The sequence below is a fragment of the Nicotiana tomentosiformis genome, chromosome 1 (assembly GCF_000390325.3).
Source record: "Nicotiana tomentosiformis chromosome 1, ASM39032v3, whole genome shotgun sequence".
NCBI lineage: Eukaryota > Viridiplantae > Streptophyta > Magnoliopsida > Solanales > Solanaceae > Nicotiana > Nicotiana tomentosiformis.
Genome location: NC_090812.1, coordinates 84,397,593 through 84,417,080, shown reverse-complemented (window position 1 = coordinate 84,417,080; position 19,488 = coordinate 84,397,593). Strand labels below are relative to the sequence as shown.

General features: G+C 42.1%; 1 protein-coding gene across 1 annotated transcript; it reads right to left on the bottom strand.

Moving 5' to 3' along the window:
• Positions 1–3,015: 3,015 nt before the first annotated feature.
• LOC138907092 (uncharacterized) lies at positions 3,016–3,354 on the bottom strand. Its single transcript, XM_070197224.1, has one exon. It carries the CDS (start codon positions 3,352–3,354, stop codon positions 3,016–3,018), a length of 339 nt encoding a protein of 112 aa, XP_070053325.1.
• Between the last annotated feature and the right edge of the window lie 16,134 nt (positions 3,355–19,488).

The window sequence follows — 19,488 nt, the reverse complement described above, 5'->3', positions numbered from 1 at the left end:
TCTTTGGAACTTGCTTTGTTTAGGTCCCGATGATCGACGCATACTCTGACTTTCCCATCCTTCTTCGGAACTGGCACGATGTTAGCCAACCAAGTTAGATATTCAACCACTCTGAGAACCTTAACTTTGATCTGCTTAGTGACTTCTTTTTTGATTTTCAAACTCATATATGGCTTGAACTTTCTGAGTTTCTGCTTTACCGGCAGACACATTGGGTTGGTAGGTAGTTTATGAGCCACTATAGACGTGCTCAAACCGATCATATCATCATAGGACCATGTAAAGATATCCTCATATTCCTTCAGGAAATGAGTGTATTCTTCTTTCTTTGATGGTGACAGTTGAATGCTTACACGTGTTTCCTTGACTGTTTTGGAGTCTCCTAGATTAACTGTTTCAGTCTCATCCAAATTGGACTTAGGCTTGTTTTCAAAGTTTTCCACTTCTCTGACAATTTCCTCGAGCATTATATCCTCTTCCAGATCCTCTGAATCATTATCCTTATGTTGCGTTATCTCATTACATGTCACAGTCGTAAGTTCATCGGGATAGGTAATAATAATGCCGTAGAGAGAAAAATGTAGAGAATAGTAATAAATAATAAAATAGCAAATTATTGATAATTATCAAGATGTCAAACAAAAGCGATTTTTAATAATTCAAACAAATGTTTCAAAACAAAATACTGAAAATATTTTAAAAATGCTCATAAGAATTGTTTTCAAAATAAATGACACTAGCAGCCAGGCAACTCCGGAACTCGGCGGGCCCTTGATGGTGTGGCAGTCCAGTTCCTGAGAACAGCTCCCATCTCCACTGTCTAGATGACGAGGCCTTCTTCCTCCTCCTCCTCAACTATTACACTGCAGTCCATGTCACATCTTCCAAGAATAGATTCCTTAAACCAGCTAGCACTGCATCTTCTTCGGATCCCCACATCATATCAGCCTGATGGAAAGATTGGCTCAAATGTGGTATCGGCTGCTCGAGAGGGTAATAAGGACTACGCCATGGTGGTGGCCAATCCTGATACTCGTGCCAGGTGTATTGATATCCCAATCCAATGGTCGTGCCGTGATGTTTTAACGGTATTAGTTTGGTGATCCCTTGGAGATTCTTGCCGAGACCCTTGCTGGGTTCATACCCTATCCATGCTAATATGTCTTCTATCTTACTGCTCCACCATTTGTCCTTTTCAATTGTGTTGACGCGCTCGATGCGATGGTATGTTTCTCCACCCAACTTCCTTCTATTCTAGATGACCGGAACAGTTTGACTGGTGTAAATAGGATTACTTCCGTCCCCATGGATGATCACTTCCTGATGGTTTCACTCGAACTTCACGACCTGATGTAGAGTAGAAGCTATGGCCCCAGCGGCATGTATCCAAGGTCGTCCCAACAATAGGTTGTAGGTAGCAGATATGTCCAACACTTGAAACTCAACATCAAACCAGGTTGGGCCTATCTGTAGGCTGAGGTTGGTTTCCCCAATTGTGGCCCTTTGAGAGCCATCAAATGTTTTCACATTCATACTTCCTGCTCGTATCTCGTGTAGGCCTTTACCCAATCTTTTCAGAGTAGTTAGTGGACATATGTTAAGAATCGAACCTCAATCTATCAGGACTCTGGCAATGAACTTATCCTCAAACTGCACTGTGATATGCAGTGCCCTGTTGTGACCTAGTCCTTCTGGTGGTAGCTCGTCTTCATGAAAAGTGATCTTGTGGCTTTCCAACACTTGTCCTATCATATTGGCCATCTCTCCACTGGTAATGTTGTTGGGTACATAAGCCTCATTCAACACTTTCATTAATGCATTCCTGTGTGCCTCAGAATTCTGTAGTAGTGATAGAATGGATATCTGAGCAGGGATTTTGTTCAAATGATCAACCATAGAATACTCCCTTACTTGCACCTTTCTCCAAAGATCATCCAGGTCGGTTTCAATTATGGGCAGCCTGGAAGCGGCTTCTTTACTTGTTCCCCCCAAATGCTCGGGCGTGTAAACCCTACCAGTTCTGGTCATACCTTGTGCTGCACCAGTTTCTTCCATTTTCCCCTTTCCTTTCCTTCTTGCTTCTGCAACATAATCATGGTATAACATTAGACTTATAAGACGGTGTAGGTGCTACTATCACGGTGAAGGGTGTTGTTACTTCAACCTCAAACGGAGTTGGTGCAGCTACCTCAACTTCAATTGGTGCCTGAGTTTGTACCATGATAGGTGTGAGAGTGAATGGAGATGTTTCAGGATTATCCCCTTCTCGAATGAGTCCAATTGACCCGTCTGAATCCCATTCTTCATCGGTCTCTATCATGTTTACCCCTCCGCTCCTGTGATCCGGGAGAGGATTGTTACGGACATTGGGTGCAACCTCCTTTGCTTGTATGAATTTGGTGTTGATTAATGTCTGAATCTTATCCTTCAAAGTACTACACTCATCAATAGTATGACCTTTCATGCCTGAGTGATAGGCATATGTCTTATTTGGATTGACCCATTGAGAGGAATTTTCCATGGCGACAACGGGAATGGGAGTGATATAACCGGCAACCTTCAATGTCTCGTACAATTGGTCTATAGGTTCAGCAATTGGGGTGTATTGTCTGGGTGGTCTGTGGTTGAAATTTTGTCTAGGTTTTTGGTAGTTTGGCGGGCTGGTGGTGAGTGGTAGTATGCGGGTTGGGTGTTAGAGGTATGGTGAGTGGTGGCAGGTTGTCGGTATCTGGAAGGTGAATGCTGATATGTGGGTGGAGGTGTTTGGTATGTGAGAGGAGACTTCGGACCTTGGGCTACCATTACTGCACCTACTTCTTTCTTCTTGGAGATACCTCCTGACTATAGGGCCTTATTTGTGGCTTGGAGTGCTTAAAAATTTGTCACCATTCCGCTTTTGATCCCTTCTTCTATTCTCTCTCCCAACTTGATGATATCAGAAAATTTAGGGTTTTCAATAACCATCAATCTTTCATAGTATTGCGGATCCTGAGCTCTGACGAAGAACTTATTCATCTATTTTTCTTCCAGCGCTGGCCTTACTTTTGCAGCTTCAGACCTCCACCGAGTATCATACTCGCGGAAATTTTCCGTTGGCTTCTTCTTGAGATTTTGAATGTAGAAAATGTCTGGTGCGTTTTCTGTGTTATACCTGAACTGATCCATGAAATCTGATTCCATGCTTACCCAATTAACCCATTTCTTTGATTTTTGACTGATGTACCTAGATAGGGCATCTCCAGTGAGGCTTCTCATGAACAGCTTCATGCGGATTCTTTCATCTCTGCCAACTCCTACAAGCTTGTCACAATATGTTCTCAAGTGCACCTTCGGATCACCTGTTCCGTCGAACATTTTGTACTTGGGAGGTTTATAACCCTCCGACAGTTCTACGTCCGGCTGAATACACTAATCTTCATAATTCAAACCCTCAATGCCTTTGCCCCCTTCAACATATTGAACCTTGTCGGTAAGTTTCTTGAGTTCTTTTGCCATGTTCTTGGTGAGCAGGTCCTTCTCAGCGGATTTAGGTATGTATAGGGTCTGTTGTGGGGTGTGGGGTAAGGTTTCCACATATATGGGATTGTTTTGGTGGACTCCGGGAATCTGGGATTAATGGTGTTCATTGGTTGAGTTTTGCGGGTCAGGAGTAGGTTGTGGTGAATTCTGAGGAGTGTGGTATGTGGTAGTTTGTGGGTACTGGGTCGGATAATGATGATGCTGTAGAGGAGATGGTGGAGGATTAGGAGTTTGGGGAGGCGTGGCATATTGGTGAGGTGCGGGAGGATTTTGCGGGTGCTGGTTTTGTGTATTTTGAGGAGTTGTTGAGTTTTGGGCGGTTTGTTGGTTGATGTCGGGAACATTCAGGGTAAGGGAAAGGTTTGCCAAGTTACGGACCTGCTCAAGTTCCCCTTGTAACTCCAGTATCTTTTGCTCTATCGCAAAACTAAGTCGTTCTATGCTGGAGCACCCCGACCATTCGAAGTCTTAACATTCTCTGCATGTGTAGCGTTGTCTTTTTTGATACCGCTCAGATCATCCATCTTAGCCTTTCCTTTGTTTTTAGGATCACTTGGAGGAGGAGGAGGTGGAGGACCTCTAGATCTGGTATAATATGCCGATGATGCCAGTATGCACAAACCAACCTTAGGGGATGGGAATAAACAAAGAAAAGAAGAAAATCAAAAGGTAAACAAGTTAGTAAAGAGTATTAGAAGGATATTTACGATATTTAAACACGTATTGCGGAATTCGCGTCCTAATTTGGGGACCTCATCATGCCCGAGGTAGGCCTAGCGACATATAACTTTGGAGAAAACTCAATGCCGATAACTGCATCATTTCATTAATATGACAAATAGACCAAATCTCTACTAAAACGACAATAATTATAAAGGGTCACTAGTGGCATTTGCCTTATTACAATCAAATTCTAAAACGAATCTAGAAAACATCACCCCTAATCTACTTGGTCCCAGAGGGACCTTCTCCAAGCTTGGCCCCGTCAATCAGATTCCTTAGGTCGCGCATGTCCAATAGCAGATACGCCCTTGCTAGATGTCCTCCTTCATTGCCCTCTGTATTCTGACAATCCGAGACCCTTTTCCTCATCTTTCCCTCAAGTTCCATCAAACCCTGTTCCAAATACTCCAACCTTTCTGTTAATTTAGTAGCGATTCCCCTCCATTCATTGATTGCTTCCATGTTCACTTTATGTTGTTCCAAATGCCTGGACTCAGATTCAAAAATCCTTTTGCGCAACCTCCTGTATTTGACTTATGCTTCAGCAGTGTCGTCTATGATCCTATTCCTCAAATCAACCCCTGGCTTGACCTCTCCGGCTATGTCATTGACCAACCATTATGGGTAGAAGTACCCATGTCCGGCATGATACCTATCTGGCTCGATGGTATCTTTTTTGACAATAATCTTTTGATGCCGCATGTGCTGTGCCTCGAACTTGAATGGAATGACATTCCCTTGGAAATCTGCTTTGTAATGAACCATTTTGGAAACTCGTGATATAACCTGTTTTCTCCCAGCTTGCCTCATGACTCTGATAGGAGCATAAGGATAGATACCCCTTAATCCGATTAGCACTAGATGAGGAACATCTCTTGACTTGATGATGAATTCGCTAGTAAGAAACCACTCGAACATCCAATGGACCTTTTCGTCAGTCAAATTGCTAAAGAAGTGTACCCAACTTATAGCGTTTCCTGGTTGTGCAAACCTATCCGGGATAAAAGTCATTCTTTTCGGATGGTGAAAAGCTATTTGGTCATTCCATGGTCGCCGCGAAAATTCTTGACGGTATTGTCCCCTTTGAAGATATTCCAACAGCCATATTTGTAGTAGTAGATTGCAACCCTCAAAATGTCTATATCCTTTCTTGTAACGGTCCAAGACTCGGTATATCTCTGCTACGATCATTGGGACAATAGTGTAAGTCTGTCCCTCAATTCCTTCCATTAGGGTCTTAGTAAACATAGCTAAGTGAGAGTGAATCCTTTCTCCTTGTATTGGGAATACCAGCATACCCAGAAAACAGACAATGAACACAAAAACTTGGCGATGAGTCCAACCCAGAGAGGTGATAGCAAATTCATCATGATAAAGACGGTAGGACTTACTGTGCCCATATCGCTCGTAAAGGAAGTCGAATGGTATGTAAGACTTCTTCAGGTAGACTAACTCATCATTCCTTTTAAAACCCATCATTTTTAGAAAACCTCGAGAAGTGCAATTTTCCGGTACCAACAGACCAGGGCTTTCCCATGAAAGCCCAGCAAAGCATCCTATTTCCTCTAGAAGGGGAGTCATTTCTATGTCACCGAAATGGAAAACAACCCTCTTCTCATCCCAGAACATAGCAGTAGCCTCAATTAGAACATTGTTTTGCTGAATGTCTAGCAAAGAAGGTAAATTCCGGAGAACTCTTTTCACATGATTTTTGTTGCTCGGCGAGAGATTTTCCCACCAATTTAGCAACAAAGGTGGGATACTTCAAACCATGCCAAACCTGGGGTCTTCGTGCCTCATTTCTGCAAAACAGATAAAGTTAGCCCTTTCCCCCTCCGGATCTGACTATTTACGCATTAATAATTAGCATATCCATACGTTTTCTCCAAATATCGCACATATCATGATCGTGCCCGTTTGGATTATGGAAACCCCGATAGGCTTTGGACAAGGCTTGCCTTAGGGGGTTATTACGCGGATAGCGTTCTAACCCATACTAGGTTTAGACATGATGCATGCACAATTAATATCAGAGTGGGGGTTTCTAGAAGAGTCTAGACCGGTACCCTCAAGTGGACAACTTGAGAGGGAAAGGTACAGAACTGTCGATTGCACCGCTGATCGACTAGTTTTACCGCAAATAAGCCTTTCCAAATTTAAAAAGGGTAATATAGGAAGAGCGCAGACACTCATCAAGTGTCGTTATGGTATTAATTGCGCACGAGTGGAATATGATGTAGAGCATGCTTTATGCAAAAATAAAACAATACGTTGTCAAGTATTTTGCATGATAAAAGCGATAAATGCAATATTTAATAAATGTAAAGACAGAAAAGAAAGAAAAACAGGGAAGAAGTTAGTTCGTATAATAAAAAAAAATTATAATGAAGCAATAAAGGGGTAAGGATTGGGAAAGTCATGATATAACAAAATTTAAAAAGTTGGAGCCAGTGGAATGCATATTGTAACCAGATTAAGCGAAGAGTTGCATATGAGTTCACATAAAAGGGAAATAGGGAAGAGGGTGTGCATGTAGCAATAAAAGGGAGAATGGGAGCGGAATGTTCAAGTATCAGCAAAATAATAAAGACACGCTTATCAAGAGAGACTAATTCATATAGACCAAGTTCGCAATGGTAAGAGCCTAAAATATATTTCCAGTAGAGTCGCCATGCTGTCGCGCCCCTTTCTTTCTCGCGAAATCGGGCTTCGACACCTGACAACTTCTTTTAAAGGAAAGGGTGTTAAAAGAGAGAGTCGCCACCTAACGGATTTAAGGTGCGTTAGGGCACCTATTTGCATATAACTCTGGTTTAACCAGTTGCGGCACCAAAGATCGGGTAAGGGCTCAAATTACCTTGAGGAGAAGGTGTTAGGCACTTCTCGAGGTCCACGACGGTGGGTCCCACCCGAACTCGAATTATATGAATTAGTCTAAGCAGGGAGAAGAGACAAAATTGGGCAAATAAAATAGAATGATTGACTTTAAAACAAAGGTGGGGGGTCCTAAGTTTTTTAGCCTAAAGGATCACCCCGTGCAACATAATAATACTTCGTAACTCCCTCAAGATGGGGTGTTACTCATATTATTCAGCGGGCATAGACTATCATCTTTCGCTACTCGATTACTATCTTTAAGTTGTTTGCCTAAAGCGCACTAGTCAATTCTAGTCGTACTCTATGCGTGCACTACCCGTCCCATGCCTATGGTCCAGGAGGCATTTGGACCTCTATTTCAGGGTGGTTTTAAACTTTAAATTAGGTTGCTCAAAATAGAAAATACTAGGCGACAGACAAAACATTTAGGACTTTCATGTATAGGCAAACAAGGGCTCAAGTTGGCCTCCGCACTTAGGTAACAAATGCATGCGAACTAACTAACATTGAGAGTTGTAGATTTTAATAAGTTAAGGTCGTAGAACCCTATAGGCAGGATCTCTATGTGATTCTGGATTTTATAAGTGGGCAGCTTCATGTGTAAAAGCCTTTCTTTTAATACAATTTCTAAAGCCTATATAGTTGCCTACTGATTATAAGCATAAGAGATTAGACCTATAGGTATGATTTCTAGGTGATTCGCGCAGTAACTAACAATGGTAATCACAAGAAGATGTTCAGAATTGCTTAATCGAGTCCTATAGGCATGATTTCTAATAATTGTTAAAAGAAACGAGCAGGACAATAATCAAGACTGATTTAGACCCTATAGGCATGATTTCTATAATTAAAACTGGTTTTTTTAGATCCTATAGGCATGGCATCTAATTTGTAGATTAAGCCGTCTGTAAACAGAATCCTATGCGCGCATTGAGATATTAATCATTCAATACCCTATAAGCATGGTTTCTAACAGGTAAAAGTAGAACACATTTGGACCAAATAGAGAACCTATAGGCAAGATTTATAACACACATTTGAGCAAGATAGGATACTTATAGGCAGGATTTCTATAATAACTGAAAAGTAAAACATTTTGAGCAAAATAGAATACCTATAGGCATGATGACATCGGAACATGTTTGAACATAATACACATTTGAGCTAAGTGATGAACCTATAGGTAGGATTTCTACCCATCTCAATGCAAGTGTAAGATAAATCCCCTTTCCCAATTTTACTAATACCCCAAAATATTATTACAATAATTATTACAAACCTAGAATGAATAGAATGAATTAGATAGGAGAATAACAATAGGGAGCCTACAGCAGGCCCGAAATACACCTGGATAGGCCTGGTCTTTACAACAGTCTCCAAGTTACACACTCATAGACATACATCAGCCAGGAATTGAATGATTCATCCAGTGAGCTCAAGATAGAGTTGAGCATATAAAACTAAGGCCCTAGTGTGTCAGAGTTCCCAAGGGCTTCAAGAACCCAGGGAAGTGCTCACACTAGGGTGGTGGACAAGAATAGTTCAGAGGAGGGATTAGGGACCAAATCTTAGTGTGTCAGAGTTCACAAGGGTCTTAATTGGACCCTGAGTAGTGCTCACACTAGGGAGGTCAAAGGACAGAACCTAAGTAGCCTTGGCTTTCAGTCGACTAGGAATAAGAACTCAAAGAGACCAAGTAGTAAAGGAATAGACTGAGGTTATGGGATAGCACTGAGGGATACAAACAGATTCAAGTTGAGCACATACAAAAATAATAGAACATGCTTGGCTTTTAAGAACAGACTTTAGCAAAGTTTCAAAAGAATAAATTCAACACATAATACATATGTTACCAAGACAAGTTTGCAGGATTGATGTGCACAGACTTATGGTAAAAAGTTCAGAATATGCCAAATGTAGAATTCTAGTATCACAAGAAGGAATCATATCAATCAGAACTTAACAGGATAAGGGAAATTACTGGGGAAGTCAAGACATGGTGAAAATAGGATCAAAACAGGCTGCATGTCAACAGAGCAAATTCAGAAACAGACTTGTGCTATATACTTATATACTCATACTTAGTCAACTAATCCATAGAAAGGGGGTATGAGAGCATGTTCAAATAGTAAATTTAAACAGTAACACATAGGCTAAGCAGACTTTAAAAAAAGAAATTAATCAACTTAAAGCAGGTCTAAACATGTATCAAACTACAAGCGTAATGGCATTTTAGATTAGAAAGGCCTAGAATTGAAATAAGACAGTCAGAATTGCATACGAGAATAGCCCAAAAACAAATTGAACAACAATGTTCAGAAGTGAAAACACATGCTAATGACAGGTAAGTAGAAATGAAATGACAAAGGTTTGGTAACTCACCAGTTAAGCGAAAACAAGAAAGAATGGAAGTCCACAATGTTATGAATATCAACAAAAGAACAAGAACTCAGAATTTCTGGCCTTGGCTTTCAGCCGGCCAGGAACCAAAGTGCAGAATAAGATTATTAAAGAGCAAAGAGCACACAACTTTTATTTTTAGTAATTTTTCTTAATGATTCCGAACTGTCCCAAAAGGGGAGTGGGGAGGGGTTTATATAGCAGTAGAAATCAAACACCCAAAAAAAGAAAATCATCAGTTAAACACTAGAAAGGAAAGCAATCGAAATCAGTTAGGAAAAGAGAAAATTTCAAAATCCTAATTTTAGGTAAAGTACACAAATCGGCAGAAATCTAAGATAAATAAAAGGTAAATATCACATGCTGCATAGAATAAGATGAACATAGACAAAAATACCTTTTAAAATCAAAGAATTGAACCAGATTTGGTTCGATTTAAAAGAATCTGAAACCCTAATTTTAGGGTGAGTAGGAGTCACAGAAATCACAAAGATTCATACCATAAAAGAACAAGAATGAACATAGACGGAAAAGGTAAAGGAACTGAACCAGCGTTAGTTCGAAGTTGATGAGCTCCGCTTACCATGTTTAGGCAAGCGGTATAGAGAAAGGGTCCAGTACCAAGGGGGAGTCGAATATGGCAAGAAGTAACCGTATAATCCCATGTCCGGTGGGATTAGGAGAGAAATTATGGGGGAGACGACTTGGGTTTGGGAAGAGAGAAGGGGGAGGTTTGAGAGCATTCAAAGGCGGCGGGTGGTGAAGAGTGGTTAGGGTTAGGGGAGTATTAGGTTAATTAAAAGGGACATGGTAATATGGGCCGTTGATCTCGGAGATCAACGACCACGATTAGTTGGGGGTTCTGGGCCGGGTTGGTTAATTGGTTGGGTTGGGGGTTATTTGGTTTGGGCTCAGAGGTTATTGGGCTGGGATTGGGTAGTTTAGGTTCGAAATTAAGGTAAATTTGGGGTAGATTTTAAATACCCAATGTTTAATAAATAAATAATTTATAAAAGTAATTAATAAATATCATTTCTGAACTAAGATGATTAAAAATAATTGCTTAATATTATAAAAATATAAAAAAACATTTTCTGCATAAATAAGGTAATTATACATGCATATGGGCTATTATTGCAAAATGTGCAATTTGGTCCTAAAAAATGCAAATGTAATTATGATAAATGCACTGAAAATATTTAAAACCTCATATTGGTATAAATAATAAGTTTAGATGAATAAATCATCATAAAAATAATTTGTAGGGTAATTATTGGATATTTATATAATAGAATGCAGAAATAAATTGATTTAAAGCCTTTAAAAATTATAAAAAAAAACAATTATGAAAAATGCTTGTATATGCTTATAAACTAAATGATGATTCATACGTACTATTTGTGTTTTGATGTTGTCTTGAGTGATTCGAAGGTTCGACTAAGTTCGCATGGGGTTTCATGACTTGTTGGTATGATCGATTGAGGTCCCGGAGGCCTCGGGGTGATTTCAGGTGGTTAACGGCTTGATGTGAGTTAAGGAAATGTAGCAGCTGCTACTACTACTGGTGTAACCGCAAGTGCGAGTCCGCTGAAGTGAAGAAGGAGCCGCAGATGTGGCCAAGAAGGAGCTGGGCAGGACCTGCAGGTGCGAAGATTTTCCCGCACATGCGAGGGTCGCATATGCGTCCTGATGGGCGTAGGTGTGAAGGATGGCCGCAGGTGCGATGGATTCCCTCACCTGCAATAGGCGCAAATGCGGTCTTGGGGCCGCAGGAGCAAGGTCAGGATTTTTAAGTGAAATCCGCACCTGCGATGGAATTTTCGCTGGTGCGGCATCGCAAAAGCGACAAGAGGACCGCAAGTGCGGTATTTCTGGGGAGAAAAACACCAACTCGAGGGTTGGACTTTCATTTTTGATTTTTGGACTTGAGAAGCTCGGGAGAGGGGCAATGTTTCGAGGATTTTCAAGGAAAACGTTGGGGTAAGTAATTCTAACCCGGATTGGTCTAAATTTCGTGAATCTACGACTTTCTCCATCATCTAATTAGGGATTTGAGTTGTAAATTTGGGGGAAAATAGTAGAAACTTCATAGGCTAAAATTTCTCGTTTTGGAAGGTGATTCGAGGTTGGATTTGAGTAGTTCTTGTATGGTTGGACTCGTGAGTGGATGATTATTCATATTTTGTGACTTTTGTCGGATTTCGAGACGTGGGCCCGGTCGCCGGTTTGAGCCTATTTCGGATTTCTGTTAATAATTTCGTGTTTCTCTTGTGGAATTGATCCTTTTAGCCTAAATTCAGTATATCGTACTGCATGTGGTTAGATTCGAGGTGTTTGAAGATTGATTCGAGGGGCAAGGGCATTGCAGAGCAGGATTTCTGCGCGGTTGAGGTAAGTAACAGTTTTAAATCTGGTTTTGAGGGTATGAAACCCCACGCATTAGTATGATGTGAGAATTTGGAGGTGACACACATGCTAGGTGACGGGTGTGTGAGCGTGCACTGTGAGGGATTGTGACTTGGATCGTCCCGTGAGTCTATAAAGTCAAATAGCCATTGTTATTACTTGTTTTTCCTTGCCTTTGAGAAATTGACTGCCTTTCATGTTAGAAACCATTCTTAGGCTTTACGATATCACTGTTGGGATCTGCAGCGGTCGTATATTTGTTAAATAGACTGCTAATTGCTGTCTTGTACTCAGTCACAGTCTTACTTGTGTGTTATATCTCTGTTACCTCTCATTTATTGTTGATACTTGTTGTATTCTCGGTTTGGGTAGATTATTATGATATTCTGTGAGCCCGAGGGGCTGGACAGGTTAGTGATTGAGATAGGGCCTAAGTGCCGAGATATGAGCTATGTGAGGATATATGGATCGGGTTGCACGCCACAACGAGCCTTAGGGATACTTATGGACTGTGGATCGGGTTTTCACGCCGCGACGAGCCTTATGGCTACTTATATGATTGGGTTGGGCTGCACACCGCAATGATATATAGCGCTTGGGCTGGAAGGAGCCCCTCCGGAGTCTGTACACCCCCAGTGAGCGCAGGTACCTATTGAGAGTGTGTATTGAGAGCTGAGAGCCGAGAGTATGAGCTGATGAGATGAGTTGAGTGACTGCTGCCTTGAGAAGCTGTACTTGCTTGTTGCACTTAGTTGCTATCTGATGTTGTTGTGAAATTTTTGGAAGATTCATATCTTTCTTACTTGGGCTCGAACTGATTTGACTTATACCACCGGATTTGAAAGCATGTTCACTCTTTACTAAAAACTTTTGAGATGATCTGTATTATTATAGCTCGTCACTGCTTCTCAGTTCCTTATTTAATTCTATTTCTTGCTGAGTTGGCTGTACTCATGCTACACCCTGCACTTCATGTGCAGATCCAAGTGTCTATGGTTCTGACGGTCGCTGAGTTCGTACGCGGGCTGATTATCGGAGACTTACAAGGTAGCTGCCGGTGTTTGCAGTCATTGTTTCTCCTTTCTTATTATCTTTTCTCTCTTGTATTGGCATTTGGCTAAGACTGTAGTAGACTCTGTTTCTAGACTGGGTATTAGATGCTCATGACTTAGTGACACCCCGATGTCGGGCTATGTTTCCGCACTTATGTTTTATTTGAGTTTTACCCCCATTTTTATGAAAGACTCCAGTTATTTTAAATGTCTTAATTCATTTCTGTTAAATTTTGAAAGTGTATTGGGAAGGTCGGCTTACCTAGTATCGCTATAGGCGCCATCACGACGGGTTAGGTTTTGGGTCGTGCCAAGTTGGTATCAGAGCCTAGGTTACATAGGTCTCACGAGTCATGAACGAGTTTAGTAGAGTCTTGGGGATCGGTACAGAGACGTCTGTACTTATCTTCGAGAGGCTGTAGAACCCTTAGAAAACTCCAAATTCTTGAATTCTTGTTGTGCGAATATATTGATTCTATTAACTAAACATCTGTTGTTTCATTCTCTCGTTGATGGTGAGGACTCGTACTACCGGGCAGGATGGACAACCACCAGTACCCCCAGCCAGGGCCGCGAGAGGCCGAGGTCGCGGTAAGGGCAGAGGTGCAGCCCGCACAGCAGCTGGGGAAGTACCTGCAGATCCACCAGTTTCCCCATATCAGGACCAGATTCCAGTTGTTGATGCACGAGCTCAGGCACCACCTGTGCCTATTGTGATTCCAGGCCTTTAGGAGGCCTTAGCTCAGATTCTGACCGCGTGTACCAGTCTTGCTCAGGCGGTCTCTGTTCCCACCGCAGCAACAACTTCTCAAGCCGGGGGAGGTGCTCAGACTCCCGCTGTCCGTACACCAGAGAAAGTGGTACAGGTATTCCAGACACCGAGGGCACCAGCAGCCCAGCCGGTTGCAGCTGCTTAGGACTATGTGGTTCCCGCTATGCCTGAGGATGAGCACCGTAGATTGGAGAGGTTTAGGAGACTCCAGCCTCCATCTTTCAGTGGTACCGAGGGAGAGGATGCACATGGTTTCTTGGACAGGTGTCAGAGGATACTCCATACAATAGGTATTCTAGAGGCCAGTGGGGTCTCGTTCACTACTTTTCAGTTCTCTAGGGCTGCCTTCAGTTGGTTCGATGCTTACGAGAGGCGTAGGCTGGTCGGCGCAACACCCCTTACATGGCAGCAGTTCATCGGTCTATTCCTGGAGAGGTTTGTGCCACAGTCCCACAGAGAGGAGCTGCGCATGCAGTTCGAGCAACTTCATCAGGGTGATATGTTTGTGACGCAGTATGAGATGCGATTTTCGGAGTTGGCTCGTGATGCTATCTGGTTGGTTCCCACTGGCAGGGCGAGGATCAGGAGGTTTATAGGTTTAGTAGAGAATCGTGGTGGAAAGTGACTAATGTACGGATTGTATTTGGGATGGAGACTACGGCACTGAGGAAGATTGAATATGGCAGAAATGAATTACCTTGGAATGAAGATGGGTGTAAAATCTTGATTTTCATTATGGGATATGACGTGACTTCGAGTCTGGAATATATTGTCAGACTTTCAGTTAATGTCAATAGGGAATGAACGAACTTGTACAGTTGGTGGACGAGTATGGGCTCAGGAGGGTTACTGATTTTGTTGTAGTTACACCCAATGCAGTGTCATTGGAAGCTGTCGGCATGGAATTTCCACAGGTGGGTTATCTCCCGTGAACAGGTTAGCGGCTTCGTGATGTTGACGAAGCTTCTACGAAGAATTTTACTTACTACCCGGTAAAAGGTCGAATATGTGATTGTGACTGATGATTCAGAATGTTTATGAAATGTTTAACAAAAAATTGATTTCGAGAAATTTGCCGGGTTGACGGTGCGAGATCATGGTAATTGAGGAGGAGGAATCGTTGTGGGCTCTACATTATGTGATGGTAGCTTAAAGCTAAATGGGGAGCCCACCGTCTACGATTAGATCATGTTGGTGTCTGCATGTGTGGTTTATGGTTATCAGTGTATTAGTGGGTTATTATGATTAAGGAAAGAAAACATCAGGGGTAATTCGAGCTAAGGATTTGATGCATATGTATTATATTTCTCCTTATCGATTCAAGTTCTAGCAGCTTGTTGGAGTTTGATTATATTCGGGACTAGGTCAGAGTGGGTGACTCTCAACAACGGTCCTAGTGGGTTCAAGAATTAAAGTGCAGTGCCTAAGGATTTCGGGTCCGTTATGTGGTTAAGGATCGAGTTTTTGCAGTGGATTACGAACGGGACTTGGAATTTTCTATGTTATCATCGGGTGCATGGTGCAGTATTGGAGGAAAGGATAAAATAGCTTCGGATGCGCGGAAGGTCTTGCAGAATGGATGCACCAGTTGGAGATGCTATTGTGCGCGTAAGAAGGTATGAGATGATTTATGGGTATTGAGACGAGACGGTCTCGTGAAGTGGGTCACTCGGGAGAAGTGTTCTTGAGTTTCGTTATGATTCTTGAATAGAGCTACTATTATTTCTAAGGCAAGTCAAGAGTGAACTGGAAGAAGTTAGGTCGGTTAGTAATGGTTGAATCAGAATGATTGTGGCAATGATCAGTTCCTTCGAAGTGTGAAGTTATACATGTGATTCGTGGTTGTACTGCAGGCTCGGCAAGTCAAGAGTGAACTTAAGGTTTGTATTTTATGCGATTTGGGAATTCAATTGCATGTTGCATTGGTTCTTCTGAAATGAGCTAAGTGAAAGGATTTCTAGCCAATGAAGTATTTATCTACTAGTAGTTCAGGAGTTATGATGAATTCTGGTATTCTAGCATAGCGGCAGGATAGGTGCAGTGAGCGGCATGGGAATTGAAAGTTGAGGATCAAGGTTGCGGTTTGGTGTTGAAAGGAATGTCACGAGCTCAAATGAGTAGGGAAGAATTCAGATGTTCAAAGCCAAATGGCATTTTCTTTAGTGTCACCTGAGAACGGTGTCCCGTGTAAGAGGCTTTGTGTATTGATTTGCGGATTCTCAAATTGCTTTACAAAATTTGTAGGGTTGGTGGTATAAAGGTGCAGACCTTGCTATCTGGTACGGAAGTTCGTGTGAGCGTATTCCACGGACGAATTTGTATAAGTGTGGCATGTTAGTCACTTGACTATTAAGGATTGAAACCAAACATGGAGATTTTGGTACTATCGTTAATGTGAGGGTTTATGCCTGGAAGGCGCCCTCTTCCTTTAGTTATGGACTTTGGGAGATTATTCCAGATTGGGACGGTTGCTCGTGTGTTTCATGAATGGGGCCATTATGGATCTTTAGTAGGTTGTCGGCTCATTATGGTATGATCAGAATCGGCTTGAGGTTCGTTGTTAGGTGTAATGTGAATGTGTGCTCTACATCCGGTCGGATGTGTTCATTTAGCATAGCGTTGCTTATGGAGGGTCTTCGAGCGTTGGATGTTATTTTTGTCGTCAGCTATTCCATGTAATCCTCTATTATGCCATTTGGGTTTTGAGATGACTTGATTATACGCACGTGTGTTGTGGTCCAGTGTAGCTTGTGGTGTTATATGAGCAGGATGGCTCTCGAGATACAGGTCATTTATCGCACCTTAGTTGTGCTTGGGTTTTGTAGTGTATTGCGCTATCCGTCTCCCTAGGATTTGTATCATGCAATTGGCGTGCTTGTGGTTGATATTTGGGGATTTCGTAAGTATAAGCGTTACAGCTAGATGCGTGTTTTTCTTCTTGATTGTTATGTGCGAATTGGGTGGCAAGTCATCATGGGTATATTGTTTGGATCGGGTGGCACGCCACCACAGGCATGTTACGTGGATCGAGTAGCACTCCGCAACAGTGTCATATTGGATCGGGTTGTACGCTGCAATAGTGAGATATTGAGTACGGTTCCCTATATCTATTCTTATGTATTTTGTTTCTCATTCTCTGAGAAGGGTCATAGCGTCTGTTCGACCGCCTTATTCGTTACGTGGGCTGGGTAGTTTCTTTCTCCAGAGTTCATTTTCCTTATGTATCACATTCGAGCTTTTGGCTTATTGGCGCATTGTTGGCATCACATGAGATGCTTGGTCGATGTTTGAGATGGCTTATTGCCTGAGCAGCTTGTACTGGGTGAGACGCGGTTATTCGACTTGGGATCAATGCGATTTGAGTTATGTAGGGTATATTTAAGATAAATTATCATTATTCAGTTCAGAATGAGGTAATGGTTCTTCTCAGGAAGAGAGACTCCATAATTTATTAATTCGGCAGGTGGTTATGAGTTCCTACATGTCTCTTTCGTCGTGGCAGTACCGTGAGAATTGGAACAAGGCTTATATGTGTTATGGGGTGTATTGAGGGCATCAGATTCGTGAAATTATAGATATTGTAATCGGAGGATGTTATTATGGGCAACCGACTTATGTGGTACATGGTGTGATTTCAGCATAGGTGCATGATCATATTTTGGAACAGTGTGTGGTGATTGGTATAGTGTTTGAATTTTAGCAGCAGGTCTTGTAGAGAAATTCAGAGGTGAAATTTGGTTCTAAAGCTTATCGACTAAATAAAAGGGAGAATCTTTGGTCTGGCTCGAGCTAACATGCTCACTTGGGTTGTAGTGGCACGAGCAGGTGCACAGGGTGTTATACAGTGATTTTGGACAACTCCGGAGCAGTTCTTGGAACATTCGAGGATGAACGTATGTTTAAGTTGGGGAGAATGTAATGACCCGACCGGTCGTTTTGAGCTCTAGCGCATCGTTCGGCGGTTTGAAGCCTTGAATAGTTTCACTTCAGGTATTACGACTTGTACGCATGGTCGGAATCGAATTTCGGGAAGTTCGGAGTTAATTTGTAAAGAAAATTCTAATTTCGGAAGCTTTAAGTTGGAAGAGTTGACTAAGGTTTGAATTTTGGGTAAACGACCTCAGAATCAAGATTTGAAGGTTCCAATAGGTTCGTATGATGATTTCGGACTTGGGCGTATGCTCGAGTCGAGTATTGGATCACCTGGAAGTATTTCAGCGCTTATTATGGAAAGTTGGCATTTTGAAGGTTTAAGAATTTCTTAAGTTTGGTTTGAGGGGGACTTTTGTGTTACCGATGTCCGTTTGGAATTCCGAGCCTTGGAATAGGTTCTTATTGTGATTTATGACTTGTGCGCAAAGTTTGGCGTCATTCCGGAATATTTTGATATGATTCGGATGCATTCGTCAAAGTTTGAAAGTTTGAAAGTTTAGATAAAGATTTTGATCGTCGATTCGTAGTTTTGATGTTGTTTGGTGTTATTTGAAGCCTCGAGCAGGTTTGTGTCATGTATTGGGATTTGAGGCCTTGAATCGATGCAGCATTACTTGAAGTTTATCCAAGTATCTTTGCATTCGTTCCTCCTTTACTTCGAATGTCCCATTGACTTGATTCACCACAAGGAGGGAATCGCATTTAGCTTTGATCACTTAGGCCCCCAGGCTTTTAGCCAATTTGAGACCTACAATCATGGCCTCATACTGGGCCTCATTGTTAGTCAATTTCAAAGTTCTAATAGATTGCTTAACTACGTTACCCGAGGGCGGCTTCAACACGATGCTGAGTCCGAACCCCTTTGCGTTCGATGCACCATCCGTAAATAGGGTCCAGATCCCTGAGGTTGTCCTTGAGGTTAACAACAACTTTTTTTTGACCTCTCGTATTAAGATGGTGGTTCGGGGTCGATATTCAATATCGTACCCGTTAATTTCCACGGCGCATTTGGCCAATCGTCCCGGGAGCTCGGGTTTGTGCATTATATTCCTCAGTGAGTAAGTAGTCACGACATATATGGGATGGCACTAAAAATATGGCCTTAACTTTGTGGAGGCGCTTACCAAAACAAACTCCAATTTGTCCAGGTCTGGATACCTTGTTTCGGCCTCGCCTAGAGTCCTGCTAACATAATATATAGGAAATTACGTACCTTCTTCTTCCCGGACTAAGACTCCACTTACCGCTATCTCGGATACCGCCAAGTACATGTACAACTGCTCGTCTGCCTTCGGAATATGAAGCAAAGATGAACTTGAAAGGTACCATTTCAGCTCTTCCAAAGCTTGTTGGCACTCCGGGGTCCATGAGAAGTTATTCTTCTTCTTCAATAACGAGAAGGATCAATTGCTCTTATTGGAGGACCCTGAAATGAACCGATCCAGGGCGGCTATGCGCCCAGTTAGCCTTTGAACAGCCTTGACAATGTCTACCATGGTGATATCTTCTATGGCCTTGATCTTGTCAGAATTGATCTCGATTCCCCAGTTGGACACCATGAATCCAAGGAAATTTTCGGACCCAACTCCGAATGCGCATTTCTCCGGGTTCAGCTTCATATTGTATTTCTTCAGTATATTGAAGATTTCCTACAAATGTTCCAAATAGTCCTCTGCTCACAGGGACTTAACTAACATGGCATCAATCTAAACCTCCATTGATTTCCCTATTTGCTCTTCGAACATCCGATTTACTAAGCATTGGTAAGTGGCACCAACGTTGTTTTTAGTCCGAATGGCATTACGT